Raw genomic sequence first — 14,617 nt, 5'->3', positions numbered from 1 at the left:
AAATTCTTCATTTATATAATATAAACGATTTTATATCCGCGGCAAGGCATGTAGATGAAGATCTCATAAAATTCAACATAAGGGCTTGTTTTCTTCTCATGTTCTCCGTTCGTAATTTACAGCAAGGTGTCAACTAAACGTATATACGATTTGTGCATCGATCTTCTGACACGCGAGAATGAAGTACAGCATGTTAACCTCTACTGTTTATCAATCGATTCAGATACATAATTGTAAAGAGCATAGAATAAGTGGCAGACCGTAAACAAGCGAAAACGGGATTCTTTGCTCACATATAGAAACAACGCATACACTGTCAATGATTTGGAATTATTTTGCACAAAAAGTCGTGGGCATCGCTTTTTCAGTGGACGCGTAATGTTCCCTCTGTAACCCTTCCCCCCCCCCCCCCCAAACCCCTCAAAAAAAAAAAAACAAAGAAAAAAAATCTAGAAATAGAAGAGCTAGACTTCAACCCTTATAATTGAAGCTTTCCGAGACTCCTGATCTCTTGCAGTTTATATGGTAACACAACTCTTCACATCAGTAAATTCTAGCCTATCCAGATCTTTGTACTCCTAAACCGTGCAACAATCAATGATATGAATATATTTACTTTCAAACAGGCTATCTTTTAAGTAGTCTTATCTGGTTCTATGGTTAAATAAAAAATATGATTCATAAACTTCTAGTTAGACTGAAACAGCATACGTGGTCACGCACACACTTCATAGCCTTTTCTTTTGGAAGACGCTATGTTCCCGTCTAACCTGTTAAGTTGAGCTTCATACATGTTATTTGCTTCTTTAGCTTTGGCAAGTTCAGCCTCAAGCAACTGAATCTTTGATTCTGGATCTACTTCAACCACATGAACACTTTCATCAAGAAGTCCATAATCAGTTTCCACCTATCAGAAAAGGGAGACAGTGAACATAAGCAATGAAAAGTAATAGTTGATTACAAGTGCCACGTGTTATAAATTATAAATAAAATTATAACATTCAACATGGAGGCAAAATATCATAAGTATCCCAGATGTATCACCTCACTCTGATGCTTGCTACTGTAAATGTCCTGTTGATTTTTCGCAGTTTCTCTGTCATTCTTAGACAATGGCTTTTTCCTATTACCGCGATGTTGGCTTGAGTTCTTCACCATTGGATTCTGCTAATTTCAAAGATATATGTAAAAATCAACAGTCCTGACATCAAATTGTAAATATGTCATCGAGGAGAAAAGATGTACTGACTTTTAAGATCTTCAGATCTTCAGGAAATGGTACTGCTTTCCTATTTATCTTAGGCATTTGATTTCGCTTCTGTTCCTTAATCAGTTTTCGGTTCTTCTTCAAAGGCTCGGAATTTTGCCTGAAACTCGACTTTTTCCTGCTCAAGTGCTTGTATGGTTTGTTGATACTGCCTGTTTATTCTTTTGATTTGACTGAGCTCGTTTCTTTGCTCATTTCCCTGGGCAAGTAATGTTTCTTTCGTCCTTAAATCACTCTCCATCTGCACAAGTCTTTCTTCTAGGGCTGCTCTACTTCTTTTACAGTCTTCCAATTCAGATACTTCCTTTTCCATGGCTAAGATCTTTGTTGCAAACAAATTCTTCTCTGCCTTCAGATTTTCACAAAGTTTAGATGTCACAAACAATGATGCTTCTAGTCTCTCTTTCTCAAAACTGGTTGAATCGAGGTCCTTCTTGAGCACCATAATCTCATCTTTAAATTGATCTATCTGCTGCAATTCCATCCTTAAATCCTTAGTTTCCTCCATGAATTGTTGTTTCTCATGTTCAGCGACTTTAAGTTTCAATTCAAGGGCATTCATGGTGCTTTTGACTTTTAATTCTCTTGACGTGTAATCCTCCACCATCTTCAAAAGTTCTTCATGCTCAGACATCAAAATTTCCTGGTTAATTTTGGAAGCACCAAGCTCGGTTGTAAGGTCTTGCAGCCTTCTTTCATATTCTTTCTGCTTAACATTAACCTCATTCTTAGATGAAAGTACTTTAGATTGAACTTCCTCAAAATCAGATTCCAGTTTGGTTTTCTCAGCACGTACTGCAGATATTTCATGCAAAGTGTCGGAAGCTATTCTTTCTTTTTCATCATCTATTGCTGAAAGTTTCATGCTCAGGTGCTCAATTTCTTGTTGAAGGTTCTGAATTTCTACTGTCTTCTCCGTATGCAACTGATTCAACAAGCTTTGCTCCTTCTCCCCGTGAATTCTATTTTCACCAAGAAGCACATCTAATTCTGAAGTAATAATCTTCTCGGTTGATGTACTATCTTCCAACATCGAAGTAAATTTCTTTTCTAAGAGCTCGACTCTTTCCGAACATTCTGCAAATCTTTGGTCTGATTGCCTCAATCTGACTCCCATGATGGATACATGCTCCTGCAACTCCAGCTCTTGCCTTTTTAAATCTCCATTAAATTTCTGCAGAGAACTGCATTCTTCGGAAAGATTCTTGATTACAGCTTGTGACTGCTGATTCTCTCTCCTAAGGTATTCACATTCTTGTTGAGCTTCTGACCACCGAAATTGTATCTCCTTTAATCTTTGGGTCATATCTTCTTTTGAAAAATCCATCTCTGACTTTATCTTCATAATCTTCCCTTGAAGCATTGCCGCATGAGATTTAGAGCTCCTTAGTTCTGACAGAATGGACTCTCGTTCATTTTTCAAATCTCTCAATTGAGCTTCTAAAACAGAAACGTACAGTGACAATTGTTCCTTTACTTGTTCTATCTCTGATGGATCGAGCTCCAACTCATGTTTTCTATTTTCTAGCTCTGATGGCTTTCTTTCAAAAGTTTCTTTGGAAGAAATATGGGAGTCTATGCTCCCACTAAGAGTTGCCAGATCACTTCGTAAATGATACAAGCATTCAGAGATAAAATCTCTTTCTTTTAGTATGACCTCAACATATTCCTCTAGTTGAATTTTGTCATTTTGAAGATGACAAACCTTAGCTTCCAATTCACTGTGGCACTTCTGCAGAACCCCGATTTCCTTTTCCTTAGATGACAAGTTGGACTCAAGATTTTCTATTTCAGAAGCTTCATCTATCACTTTCTTATTCAGTTCTGTGATTCTTGCTTCCAGAACTATTTTCAAACTCTCCAATTCTTCCACGGAAGTACGATCATTATTTTTAGCGTGGTCAATGATTTTCTCCTTCACTTCATCTTCTTGGAGTACTGGAAATACTTGGTTTTTGACATCTGGCTCAGAGCTAAGGAAACATTGATCTACAAGCTTGTTTGGAGAAAAATCTTCAGATGTATCTCCCTTTTGCAATTCCTTCTGTGCTTCTTTAAGCTTGAATATGAGCTCAAGGTTTTCATTTGTAAGCTCATCGCAGTCTGCCTCAAGCTCCTGAAGTTTCTCTTTCAACACTTGAATTTCTCTTCTAAGATCTGCCTCATCTGCATTTATAGATACAGTCTCTGCATTGCATCTTTCTGGGAGAGACTCAAGCAGCCTTGTTTTCAGACATAAAATTTCTTCCTCTTTAGCAGACAATTTTCTTTCATATTCCTCTTTCATATCTGAAAGGCTTTTACGATCTGATTTTGAAGTTTCTATGTCATGTCGTTTGTCCTCCAAGGCCAGTTCCAGCTGCTGTACCTTGACCAGGAGGTTATTCTTTGACTCCTCAATTTGTTGTAACTGAAGCATTAGGCTCCTGTTTCCTTCTATGCTTGCTTGGAAAGAGTTCTCAACATCACTAAATTTTGAAGGTAATGCTGAAAGGCTTTTTATCTCCATTTTCTGCTGTTCTATGGTCCCTTCCAGTTCCTCAAGAACTGAAACCAGCTGAATGTTTGCTTCTTGGCTCTTTTTCAGCTGTAAAGACAAGTTGGCATTGGACTCCTTCTGAAACTCCAATTCATCTTGCAGTGCCCTTTCAATTTCTGGAACATGTTCGCCTTGAGAATTTGAAACTTCAAATGCTTCCTGATTCACTAATGCACGTTCCAAGGACAATTTCAGTTGCTCAATTTCTGTTTTCAAATTGTCGCGTTCTGCATGTGCTGCTGAAAGCTCCCTTCCCATATTTGCCAGATTTTTGGACTGATCAGAAAATTCAGTTCTCAACGTTTCCAAATCAACCATCAGCTTCCGGGCATTCATCTCCCACATCTTAGCTTCTGCTCGAAGCTCTTCAGTTGACTCTTCTGCTCCTTCCTGAAAACTTTTAGAAGTAGTCATACTCATAGATGATGCTCCAACCACTTGCATAGAAGACAAATTCCCTAACTTTGTCATCTGGGAATTTGATGATGAATGATTTGATTGAGAAAAAGTATGAGCATGATAATTGCAGTCAGATACACTTTTAAGGGAACTGGTTGAATCTTGTCTTCCACCTGCGCTCTGTTCATCATCCCTTGAATCAATATTAGGGGAAAAGTTTCCTTTTCCAATAGATCCCTCAGTTGAGTTATAGCTGCAATTCGAACCAGATCCAGATAAATTTGTTCCCTGCAGTCAGAGGACAACATGTCTCTACTGTCATCATATAGACTGGTCAAAACTCAAAAGTAAATTGCATCACGACTAAGACAAGCAAGCAGATACCTCTAAAGAGGAAAACTCCTATAATTGCGGATTGAATAGAATACCATACAATGAATGGCTTTAAAAGAATCCATTAGAATGAAATTAGGCTTCCATCTTAATATCTAAGCAGTGTTGTAAAGTCAGTACTGACCACTGAAGGGAGATTATGTCAGTATAGATACAACTAGAGTTAGCTTCCAAGTTCCATCAATGATGAGCGCTGGCGGATATCAATTTACGATAGCGCACATATACCAAAGAACAGATATTCTTGTAGAAGTTTATAATCTTACCCTACTCTCAAATTCTCCAAGGGATGAGGTAGAGTCCAAAGCTTTTATAGAGGAAGATTCAGCACTCTCTACATATGAACAATCAGACGCATTTGACTTGAAAACCACATCATGATTCTTTGCATTCAGATCGTTAATATGGGAATTTGCCTGTCTTGATTCCTGATCCCTGGAAATTTGTGCAAGATGTCAATGCATACTGAGTTAATGGCACGCATATAACAAAAACCTACACCACAATACAAACCTGAATTTTGTTCTAGGCGTGAGGCACTGAACAGTAACCTGCAAAAAGCAAAATTCACTGAGTTCCCAGTCCTAAGCTGAATGATGTTTTGTTGTAGTAGAACTATTGGCAAGTAAGAGCGGGAAAAACAAAGGAAATACCGACTGGATAAGCAGAGATGAATGAAAAAGGACAGGCTCTCAGCGAAGGGGGGCAATAACTACAATTTTGCATTGACAGTTTCAACGCCTGAGCTAAACACACACCTTCAAATGAATTTAAAAATATTCAGAATCTATAGCACTTCCAATGAAAAAGCTTCACATCCATTTATCATTTCTGATTCCTGACAATATGAGAAACTCCAAAAGATAAAGGATGTGAAAGCATTTAGTCTGGCACTTCCTGCCATGCCTTTTCGTTTTTTTGGCTCAAAACTACACCAACTTCTCCGTCCTTTTCCGTCATCCATATCCAACAGCTAGATCAGAAAAAAAATTCCAAGTATTTCTTCTTGTAGAATGTAATACTAATTATTGGAGTTTATGCCAGGACATCATTCCATTACTTTCTTTAATGTTATTTTCTAGACATAGTTTGATGGAACTGCTAAATTTATACAAAATTTAACTTTTGACACACTTATCAACCATGTCTCAAAATGTAATTGAGCAAAAGACCACTAATTCCCCTTGCTTAATTAACAAGTATAATGTCAACTGTAAAAAAGTCAAATCACATATGATGATGCCATATTTTGTACTGTTAAGGTTTCATTTATATATAGCTTAGTCTCTTGCATGATGTATCAACCTTCTTTTTAGGAGAAGTTGCAAGAGTCACAGTTAAATTTCAAGCAAAATAAACAACCGCAAATGCCATCAGGAGGTGGGCTTAAGCGTAAGGTTAAATATTAGAGATATGTAAATATGCCTTGTGCATCTGCTAGAAAGAAATTAACTATCCATATCCTGCTCTTGATGAAAAAGAAATTAATTATCCATATCCTGCTCTTGATGAAAAAGAAATTAATTATCCATATCCTGCTCTTGATGAAAAAGAAATTAAATAAACCCTGAAACTGCGGTTCCATTCACTTTTTTTTTTTTGGTCAAGATATCGTACACATGAAAAGGTAAAATATGAAGATGACCATTTTTTGAAATTGAAATCATTAAATCTTATTTCTATCATTTGAATTCCAGTCAGCAGCATAGTTTTCCCTTTTCGATTGGACATAACTAAATTGCACATTTATCCAAAATGACACGAGAAAACGTAACTCGCCAGGAATCAGTATTTGGCCCAAAGAAGGGGGGTTTTTGTGTTTTGGGGGAAAGGGGGGGGGGGAATCAGTAACATAAAAACCAAATTTCAGGTAGTCTCAGGCATGACTCACATGTAACAAAGTCCCATGATTGCACTTGTTCAGTGGAATTGAAAGTGGAATGGCCTCAATTGAACTCATATAGCTGGCCATATTAACTGAAGCCTCTCCAAGGATGCTGGATCTTGATGATCCCTGCATAAGTCAATTTGTTTCTTGAGATGATCCCAAAAATAAAAAAAAAATTAACTGATAGAGTTGATTGTGTTTAAAAATGAATAGGATAAAAAACCAAGTTCCATGCACAGCAGGAATTATTAATAGGGAAGGGGAAAACTGTATATCTCTATATCTGCATAACCAGAATGAGGGGGCGAAGGGAAGGAGGGATGCAGCTTGGTACCGTGGCAACCATAAGTTTGAGAAGACAATCTTCAATCTCCTTTGAAGAATTGTCCCGCGAAACCAAAATAGAATGTGAAATGATATCGGCCCACTGACAACTTCCATTACGCACGATTGCTTTGCTTGACTTCGCGAGTGTTTTACCATTTTCTCTGGAGATAATAGAAATGAACAGCTTGTCCCATCCCTTGGGTACCTGCTCATATGGGAACCAGCATTTACTATGGACTAAGAAAATACTTTAAAAAACGTTGTGATACTGTGATAGTAATGCAAATCGAACAAAAGAAATTTCTCGAGAATAGCAAATGCTTGCAGTTAATGCGAGAATATATCATTTGTTGCTTGGATTTGGTAAACTTTTAAACAATTTCTTGGTGGTGATGAAGATTGCCTCTACCTTTCAAATCCAAAGATCATAAAATCTCAATGCCCACTCCGCGATTCTTTCCATAATATGAAATATTCTACTAAAAACTGGAAAACAGATAGGTCCGTAGCCATAAATTTGTATATATCGTATTACGCACTCTATAAGTACTATTCTATGAGAATTATATCACCGTCTATGATCATTTTGGAAGCAACACATAGTAGGAGTTGCACGGCAACGTCGATTCGTTGCAGAAAATCTATCTCTTCAAGAAATATTTTCTTACTAGAGCATAGAGAAAAATGACAAAGCAGATTAATGGTGGGAAAATTGCATGGAAATAGGGAATAGGAGATGAGTAACCTCGAGGGCCTTGAAATAAGAGAGCTTGAACTCAATCTTGTCTTCTGATTTAGATGGCCTGTTCTTGTGCAGCCTAAACATCTCTCTCTCTCTCTCTCTCTCTCTCTCTCTCTCTCAACCTTGGCTTGTATAATGGTTCTTCATCAATCAAACTCGCAACAATTCAAAATGAGCATAATAACCAGCACCAGCACCACCTTCCTCGTCTTCACAACCACCATCACCAACTGGGGAAAGAGAGAGAGAGAGAGAGAGACGATGCAGAGCGTTAGCTAAGCGGTCATTGTATGTAAGGATGTTATTTTATTGTTCCTTCAACAATGGGCGTTACACAGTGGCGAGAAAGAGACACTAAAAATAGATTCTCATCCGATACTCTGATCTGATACATGCGCGCTAGCACAGTAGCACTCCCATTGTTAGTGAGTGTAGGCGCGCACAAACCTGAAAGAAACTGCCGGTCCCACCACATGGATGCTGAACCCCGCCACACTGAATTCATGCTCGCGCAGCTCTCGAATCCGAAATGTCAGGGCAGTTTTCTCTTTCGCTGACGTGGCTCGTGGTGGTTGGCCAAAAACCTTGCAGGTCTCGATTCTATATTCCTCGACTTGTATAGAGTACAGATTGTGGAAGAAATGGGAGTGGGGAGTGGACTGGGTTCATTTTCTGACGGCGCTTGTTAGCTCTGACAGAACGCGCCTGGCGCTATTACTTTGCCGAACAAATTTGTTAATCATGTGAAAAATAGATTAGTTTTGAGTCATGTATGATTATTTTAGCAACGAGAACCAGGTTGTCTCGGATCCTCATGAAGTCGAAGGCGACCTATATTATGACTATTTCAGCTTTATACATATTCGGAGGGTTTTTTTTTTCTCCTACAAAATTCCCAATTGAAAATAATTTCATTTGGTTTATGAATACTGTAATTTGTTAAGATTTTTTACCAGACTATAATCGACTTTGCGCCACTAAAACGCAGCATAACCTTGGCAATGGCGTTTAATATCTAGGTTAATGTTTTGTCGTTTTGTAGTTGGTTCAACCAACGCCGGATACGGATCAGCTTACTTAACAGAAAGCTATATTTTAATAATCGAAAATATAACAGATGTGATATTTACTTGACGCCATATTTAACTTGTTACATTCAATATCTTATTTAGTGCTCAGTGATATTATTAAAGAAACAAAATATCATCCTATTTTGGGTACTAATTACTAAAATTAACGACATGGTTAAATTTAGCTCACTGCATGTCCTTTCTTCGACTAATATCGAAAGAAAATGGCAAAGCTCCTCCGCGCATGTGGTGGAAGATTTTAGTTAGTTTTGGCAGGCTCCATTTTTGGAATTGGCTCTCATATGGTTTGTTTGCTTTCTGTTGTCATTTTTTTGTGTTTAAAAAATATCTTATAATACAGTTTTTAAATTATTTTTAAAGTAAAATAAAAATTCATTTGGTTAGTACCGGAACCAGAGAAATAAGTGTGGGGGGCCAATTTTATTGCATATTTAGATTAAGTTATGTGAACTTTTGTTATTAATTAACTATATTTTATAATATAATTGTAAAATTTTTAAGATACCAAATCATACATAAACTTTAAAAATCAAAAGGAAAAATATCATCCTTACTATTATTCATATATTAACATTGAAAATTTTCAATAATAAATTTTGCCAAAAATTCAAGAAAAAAGTTTTTCAAAGAGATATGAAAAAGAAAAACTTGATTATAAAAAAGGAAAAACTTATACATTTAATATGATAGTTTCCAATTAAATAAAAACATGTGTATTATTTATAAATTATGTGCTTCATAATAAACTCTTGTTATTAATATTATTAACATATTTAAATTCACTTATTGTAATTTGATTAGATAAAAGTATATTGAATATATAAGGCTAAGTACCTAAGTTTTGTCCTATAAAAAATTCATACTTTTATGATTTAGAAAAATGGTTGAAGATAAAAAATTAAAAAAAAACAATTTATTCATATTTTAATATATTATTACCTGTAGAGATAAAGAGAGGTAAATAAGAATAATTGATATTGAAGTAAGAGATTTGGTTTATTGAGTGGAAAGACAACATGAGCAACCAGCATGTGTAAGAAGTGAGAAATTCAAAATGAAAATATTAAGGTAAAAATCAAAACTATAATTTTACTACCCTATTACATACAGTAAACAAAAAAAAAAATGGCCCCCTCCGAGCATCACCCAAGTCTGCCCCTGCATTTGGTTTTGTTAATTAAAAAATAATTTAAAAATTTAAAATGGATAAATAGTAATGGTTATCAGTAGTTAACAGTGATTATTAATAATAAAAATTAATTAAAGTAACTATAATTTTTAATAATCACATATAATGTATTTAAAAAAAGAAACATAAAAAATAAAACAGTTTTGAAGATAATTAAATAAAAAAAACTTATCTAAATACTTTTTTATTTTTAAAAATAAAAAATAGTTTTTAAAAATGAAAAAAAAATAGAGACATAGGGCCTGTTTGGTTTCTGTTCTCATTTTTAAAATTTTTTTGTAATACAATTTTTAAAATTATTTTTCAAAACAAAATAAAATAAAAATCCATTTGATTATATTAATTTAAAAATAGTTTTAGGATTAAACAATAGATTGATAGTGATAATTATATGTGGTCAATAATGATGATTTATGATAAAAATTAGTCAGCATAATTGTGATTTTTAATAATCAAATGTAATATATTTAAAAAAAATAAAACGAAAATAACTTGAAGATATTTCTATTTTAAAAAAAGTAAAAACAGTTTTACAACAAGTAAATAGAAAACACTTAATCAAGCAAATTTTTTTAAAAATAAAAAATAATTTTAAAAAATAAAAACAAAAAGGCTCGTAAACTTCTTTGTTTTCAGTTAATTTTTCTACAGGGATGACTGATGAGATGTGAGAGAGAGAGTAACAATTAACAAAGCATCCGTCCAATACATAGCAAGTTACACGCAGAACAATAATTCATTTTTCATCTCCCTTTCCTTATAAGCTGGGTCATTGGTAATGTAGTTCCTCTGATTGATACTATAGTTCTATAGTACCATTTCATGCAATTATTTTTTAATTTTCAAATTAAATTTGTTTTAAAAAATTTAATTTTTTAAATATAAATTAAAAGAAATGAATAATGTATTTATATTTTAATCTATTACTACTTATAAAGATAAAGAGAGATAAATAAAAATAATTGATGTCTAAGTAGAGATTTTGTTTGGTGTAAGAAGTGAGAAACCCAAAATAAAAATATTAAGGTAAAAGTTAAAGCTGAAAATTCAAAGGTCAAATGTATATTATTCTCCTCTGAAAAATTATAATTTTATAATATAAATTAGAATTAAAATCGTATTTTATGTTATAGCTTTTTAAAATTTAAATTGTATTTTTTGAATCTATTCCTTTTTAATTCTATGATAGTATATTAACACATGTTTTTAAAAGAATTAGTTGTTAATTCTTATTTTGATTTAAAGAGTCAGTGACAGTAAATGGTAAATATTTTAATTAAGCTACTACATGCATAAATATTGAGAATCATTCCCAACTAATTGCTCAAAAGTTCTTATCAAACATGCCTACTTTAATTGATTCTAAAATAGTTTATATAAAATAAAATGTTGGTCATATTTTTTTTGTATGTTCTAAAATAAATTGTGTAAAAATAAATAAATATTATTTATATTTGTATATTCTAATAACTCAAAACGCTTCTTATATTGTGCAACAACCCCATTTTTATGAAAACAATTATAACTTAAATAATTAAAATTAATCATTTATAAACTGATGGAGTCCCAAAAATCATTCAAGCAATGGCTTGAGAATACATGAAGCCCAAACCATTAACCACTACAAAGCCTAAAACTACAATATAATTACCGAATCACCTTTTGATGTCAAATAGGGCTCAATCCAACTTCACAAATAGTTTTATTAAACCCTTTCCAAAATGGAATTCAAGCCATCATGAGACTATGTTTTTAAAAGAAAAAATAAAATAAAAGTTTGTAAGCGAAAGCCCACTAGACCATGGCAAATAATAAACAAGAACATGTGTTGAGTCCAAAAGGCACATAAAAGCCTACCCACTCAACTTTTTGACGCATTGCTTTTAACCTACCGAAATCTTCACCTAAAAATTGTAAGGGATAATATATGTGATTTAACATTTAATAACAAATAAATATTCTAACTTATACTAGTAAACTACCACAAACTTATTTCACAATCCATACGCGCGTGCGCGTACGTTTTCACAATTTTATTTTGCAAACTAATTTCACAATCATGAAAATGTAGTTTTTAAAATAAAGAAAAAAGCTTACTCATTTAAAATAATTAAACAAGTGATACAAGCCTTAATCTATTATTATAACATATCTTATCCATATACCACTAGTTGAAGCCTAAATTAAGGATGCACACGGCCAAAAGTGCATGGCTTATAAAGTTAGACTCCCTTCCTTAAAAAAAAACATTCTATGTCCCACAATTTTAAACCAATAAAAAAGGTCCTGATAAATAACCATGCATTGTTCACTGAGTAAAGATGTGCCACGTGACATTAATAAAATAATAATCTCCCATCACATTTACCATAAAGCACAATATCCACTCTTATATTCTCTACAAATGCATCAAGATTACAAAATTTTAAAATAAATAAGCATACTTAAAAAGGAACAAAATATATTTCTTCTACCATTTTAAATATTTATAAGCATGCTTAAATGAATCTGAGCAATCGCATGTAACAATTTCTCATTAATTTTCAGTCCAAAACACTGGCATGTTTGAAAAGAATTAAAATAATATATATAGTTTTTAGGAAAATACACAAGAAGGTTTAAATATATATTTTAGTTCAAAGCAAACATTTTCGATACAGTCCATACGTGGATATACAATAATAAAATCAACAACTTCCAAGTATACAAAAGAATAAGCTATTGTTATTTCTTTTCTACGCTGTAGCTATACGTGATGGAGCGCACTTACCAACTCAAATGTTACTCTACAAAAATTCATAATAATAAATATAATTTATTAATTCATCTTAATGATTTATTTTATCTATGAAATTAACTCTTATATTTTCCAACGTCCCCTATTTAAACTCTAACATACTCTATCTCTTAACCAAAATTAATTTTAATAAATTTTCGTCCCTTCCAACTGTATAAATTTAATAATTAACTTATTGTACTCAATTTTTCCAAAAATTAAAGTCTCAACTCTACTTCTATGTATTATTCTTCAAATTCTCAATTCCATATATTCAACTCAAATCTTTATATTCAACTTATCTATAAATAGATTTAATCTCCAGAGAAATTTTTTAGCCTATTAGATCATAAATAAATTATTTTTTTTATCTTAAATCTCTCATAACATTAAAAACTACTCTAAAATCCTTAAAATCAATTATTTAATCAAAACTAATCTTGATAAGCTCTCAACCTAACATATTTAGCCCTTTTAACAATATAATAGTCAATTGGGAGCACCTAAAAAAATATAAAATTTCATCTAACTCTAAATTTCTTTTCTCTATCAGAACCCGAAAATATTAAAAAGAAAAATAAGAAAAATGTTAGATCACTTACCTAATTTTTAGAAATTTCAAAATAGATTAATCGAATTTTTGCAACTCAATAACACTCAAATTTTGACCCAAAAACAATAACACTCAAATGAACCTTTATTTTCTATCACTCCCGATCTTGCTCGCTCCTTCACAGTCTCGCTCTCTCACTCATTTCGGCACCGTGGAAAAGTTTTGTGGAGTGTGCATCTAGACTTTAGGTTCGGCAATTTAATTGCCATTGAAGTGGGCTGAGCCCTCGCTTTTAAGTTCGGTCTTCTTCTTCTTCTTTTTCCCCTAGTTGTTTTTTTTTTCCCCTTATCCTTTCCTTCTCTTTTTTTTCTATAAAAAGTTTTTTAATTCTATACATAATATAATTTTCCAAGATTCAGAAAATTTGAAAATTTAGGCTGAATTTATATATTTTGTTTTAATAACAATTTCTAATAATTAACTAATTATAATATGACAAATTAAAATACTGTTTTAAATATTTCTATTTAATGGCATCTGACCTTCTTAATTTTCTTCTTTTTCAAAAAAATATATCTTCAGCCATCTTTTATATGTTTAGTAAATTTTCTTTACTCATCTAATTACATGATAAATTCTAATAGCCATAAAAGCTTATCTCAATATTATTTAAATACTGAAAATTTTGGGATGTTATTTATTGTACTGGAAATAAAAAAATATACATAGTTAATAGCAGCTGTTAAATAAATTAAAAAATATAGTTATTTTTACTTGTCCTTTAAAAAAATAATAAAATTTAACTTTTACTTTTCTCTCCTCTATTTCTCTCAAACAATGTAGATTAATGCTCGTAGAGGTCTAAAATCTAGTTAACTAATTTCATAACACATATCGAAGATTATAGGGAAATCAAATTTAAAAGATATTATAACAATGATAACTACAATTAAGAATCACAAAATTATAAAATTTCATAAAAAGACTATAATCCTGAGTTGGAACTAAAGTTTTTTCCTTATATTTTTTAATACTCATCTTACATATTTTCAATATTCATCTTTTATGTTTTCAATAATCATTTTTAGCATTTTCATTTTCAATACTCATTTTTTTAAGTTTTTTCAGTAGTTACTTAAATATTTTTAATACTCATCTTGCATGGTTTTAATATGAAAAAAAAGTTAAAGATATATTTTTCAGCGCTGAAAAATATTAAAGATGAATATTGAAAACATTTAAGATAATTACTGAAAAATCAAAAAATTGAATATTGAAAATATTAAAGATGAGTAATAAAAATATAGAAAATGAATACTAAAAACATTAACTCAGGAAAATTTTAATTCCAGTTAAATACTATGATCTTTTTTGAAATTTCAAATTTTCAAGATTCTTAACTATAAATAATCTTATCAGAGGATCTTTAAATGTCACTCTCCCGGAGATGAAC

The 14,617-nt window shown here is 32.3% G+C and overlaps 1 protein-coding gene across 3 annotated transcripts; it reads right to left on the bottom strand.

The window, feature by feature from the left end:
• Positions 1-1,044: 1,044 nt before the first annotated feature.
• On the bottom strand, positions 1,045-8,250 carry LOC129306572 (uncharacterized). Of its 3 annotated transcripts, XM_054947247.1 has the most exons (8): positions 8,003-8,250; positions 7,559-7,785; positions 6,821-7,018; positions 6,490-6,612; positions 5,112-5,149; positions 4,865-5,033; positions 1,250-4,493; positions 1,045-1,164 (listed from the first exon to the last, which is right to left on the bottom strand). In XM_054947247.1, exons 2-7 carry the CDS (start codon positions 7,637-7,639, stop codon positions 1,326-1,328), a joined length of 3,777 nt encoding a protein of 1,258 aa, XP_054803222.1. In that variant the 5' UTR covers positions 7,640-7,785; positions 8,003-8,250; the 3' UTR covers positions 1,045-1,164; positions 1,250-1,325. The 3 variants fall into 3 exon arrangements, with proteins under 3 accessions (XP_054803222.1, XP_054803220.1, XP_054803223.1); XM_054947245.1 differs by having other exon boundaries at positions 7,559-8,250; XM_054947248.1 differs by lacking the exons at positions 7,559-7,785; positions 8,003-8,250 and adding an exon at positions 7,223-7,464.
• Positions 8,251-14,617: the final 6,367 nt, after the last annotated feature.

This window comes from Prosopis cineraria, unplaced genomic scaffold (assembly GCF_029017545.1).
Source record: "Prosopis cineraria cultivar Desert tree isolate PC_DT_omini unplaced genomic scaffold, ASM2901754v1 PC3, whole genome shotgun sequence".
Classification (NCBI taxonomy): domain Eukaryota; kingdom Viridiplantae; phylum Streptophyta; class Magnoliopsida; order Fabales; family Fabaceae; genus Prosopis; species Prosopis cineraria.
The sequence above is the reverse complement of the archived record's forward strand: the minus strand, read 5'-3'. Positions and strand labels throughout refer to the sequence as shown.

Bases quoted from the DNA above. Each gene is read 5' to 3' on its own strand.
- LOC129306572 (XM_054947245.1), bottom strand. From the start codon at position 7,639: ATGTTTAGGCTGCACAAGAACAGGCCATCTAAATCAGAAGACAAGATT. The intron at 5,034-5,111 runs GTTTGTATTGTG...ACAAATTTCCAG, and splicing joins ACGCCTAGAACAAAATTCAG to GGATCAGGAATCAAGACAGG. The intron at 4,494-4,864 runs GTAAGATTATAA...CTCTGACTGCAG, and splicing joins TTGGAGAATTTGAGAGTAGG to GGAACAAATTTATCTGGATC.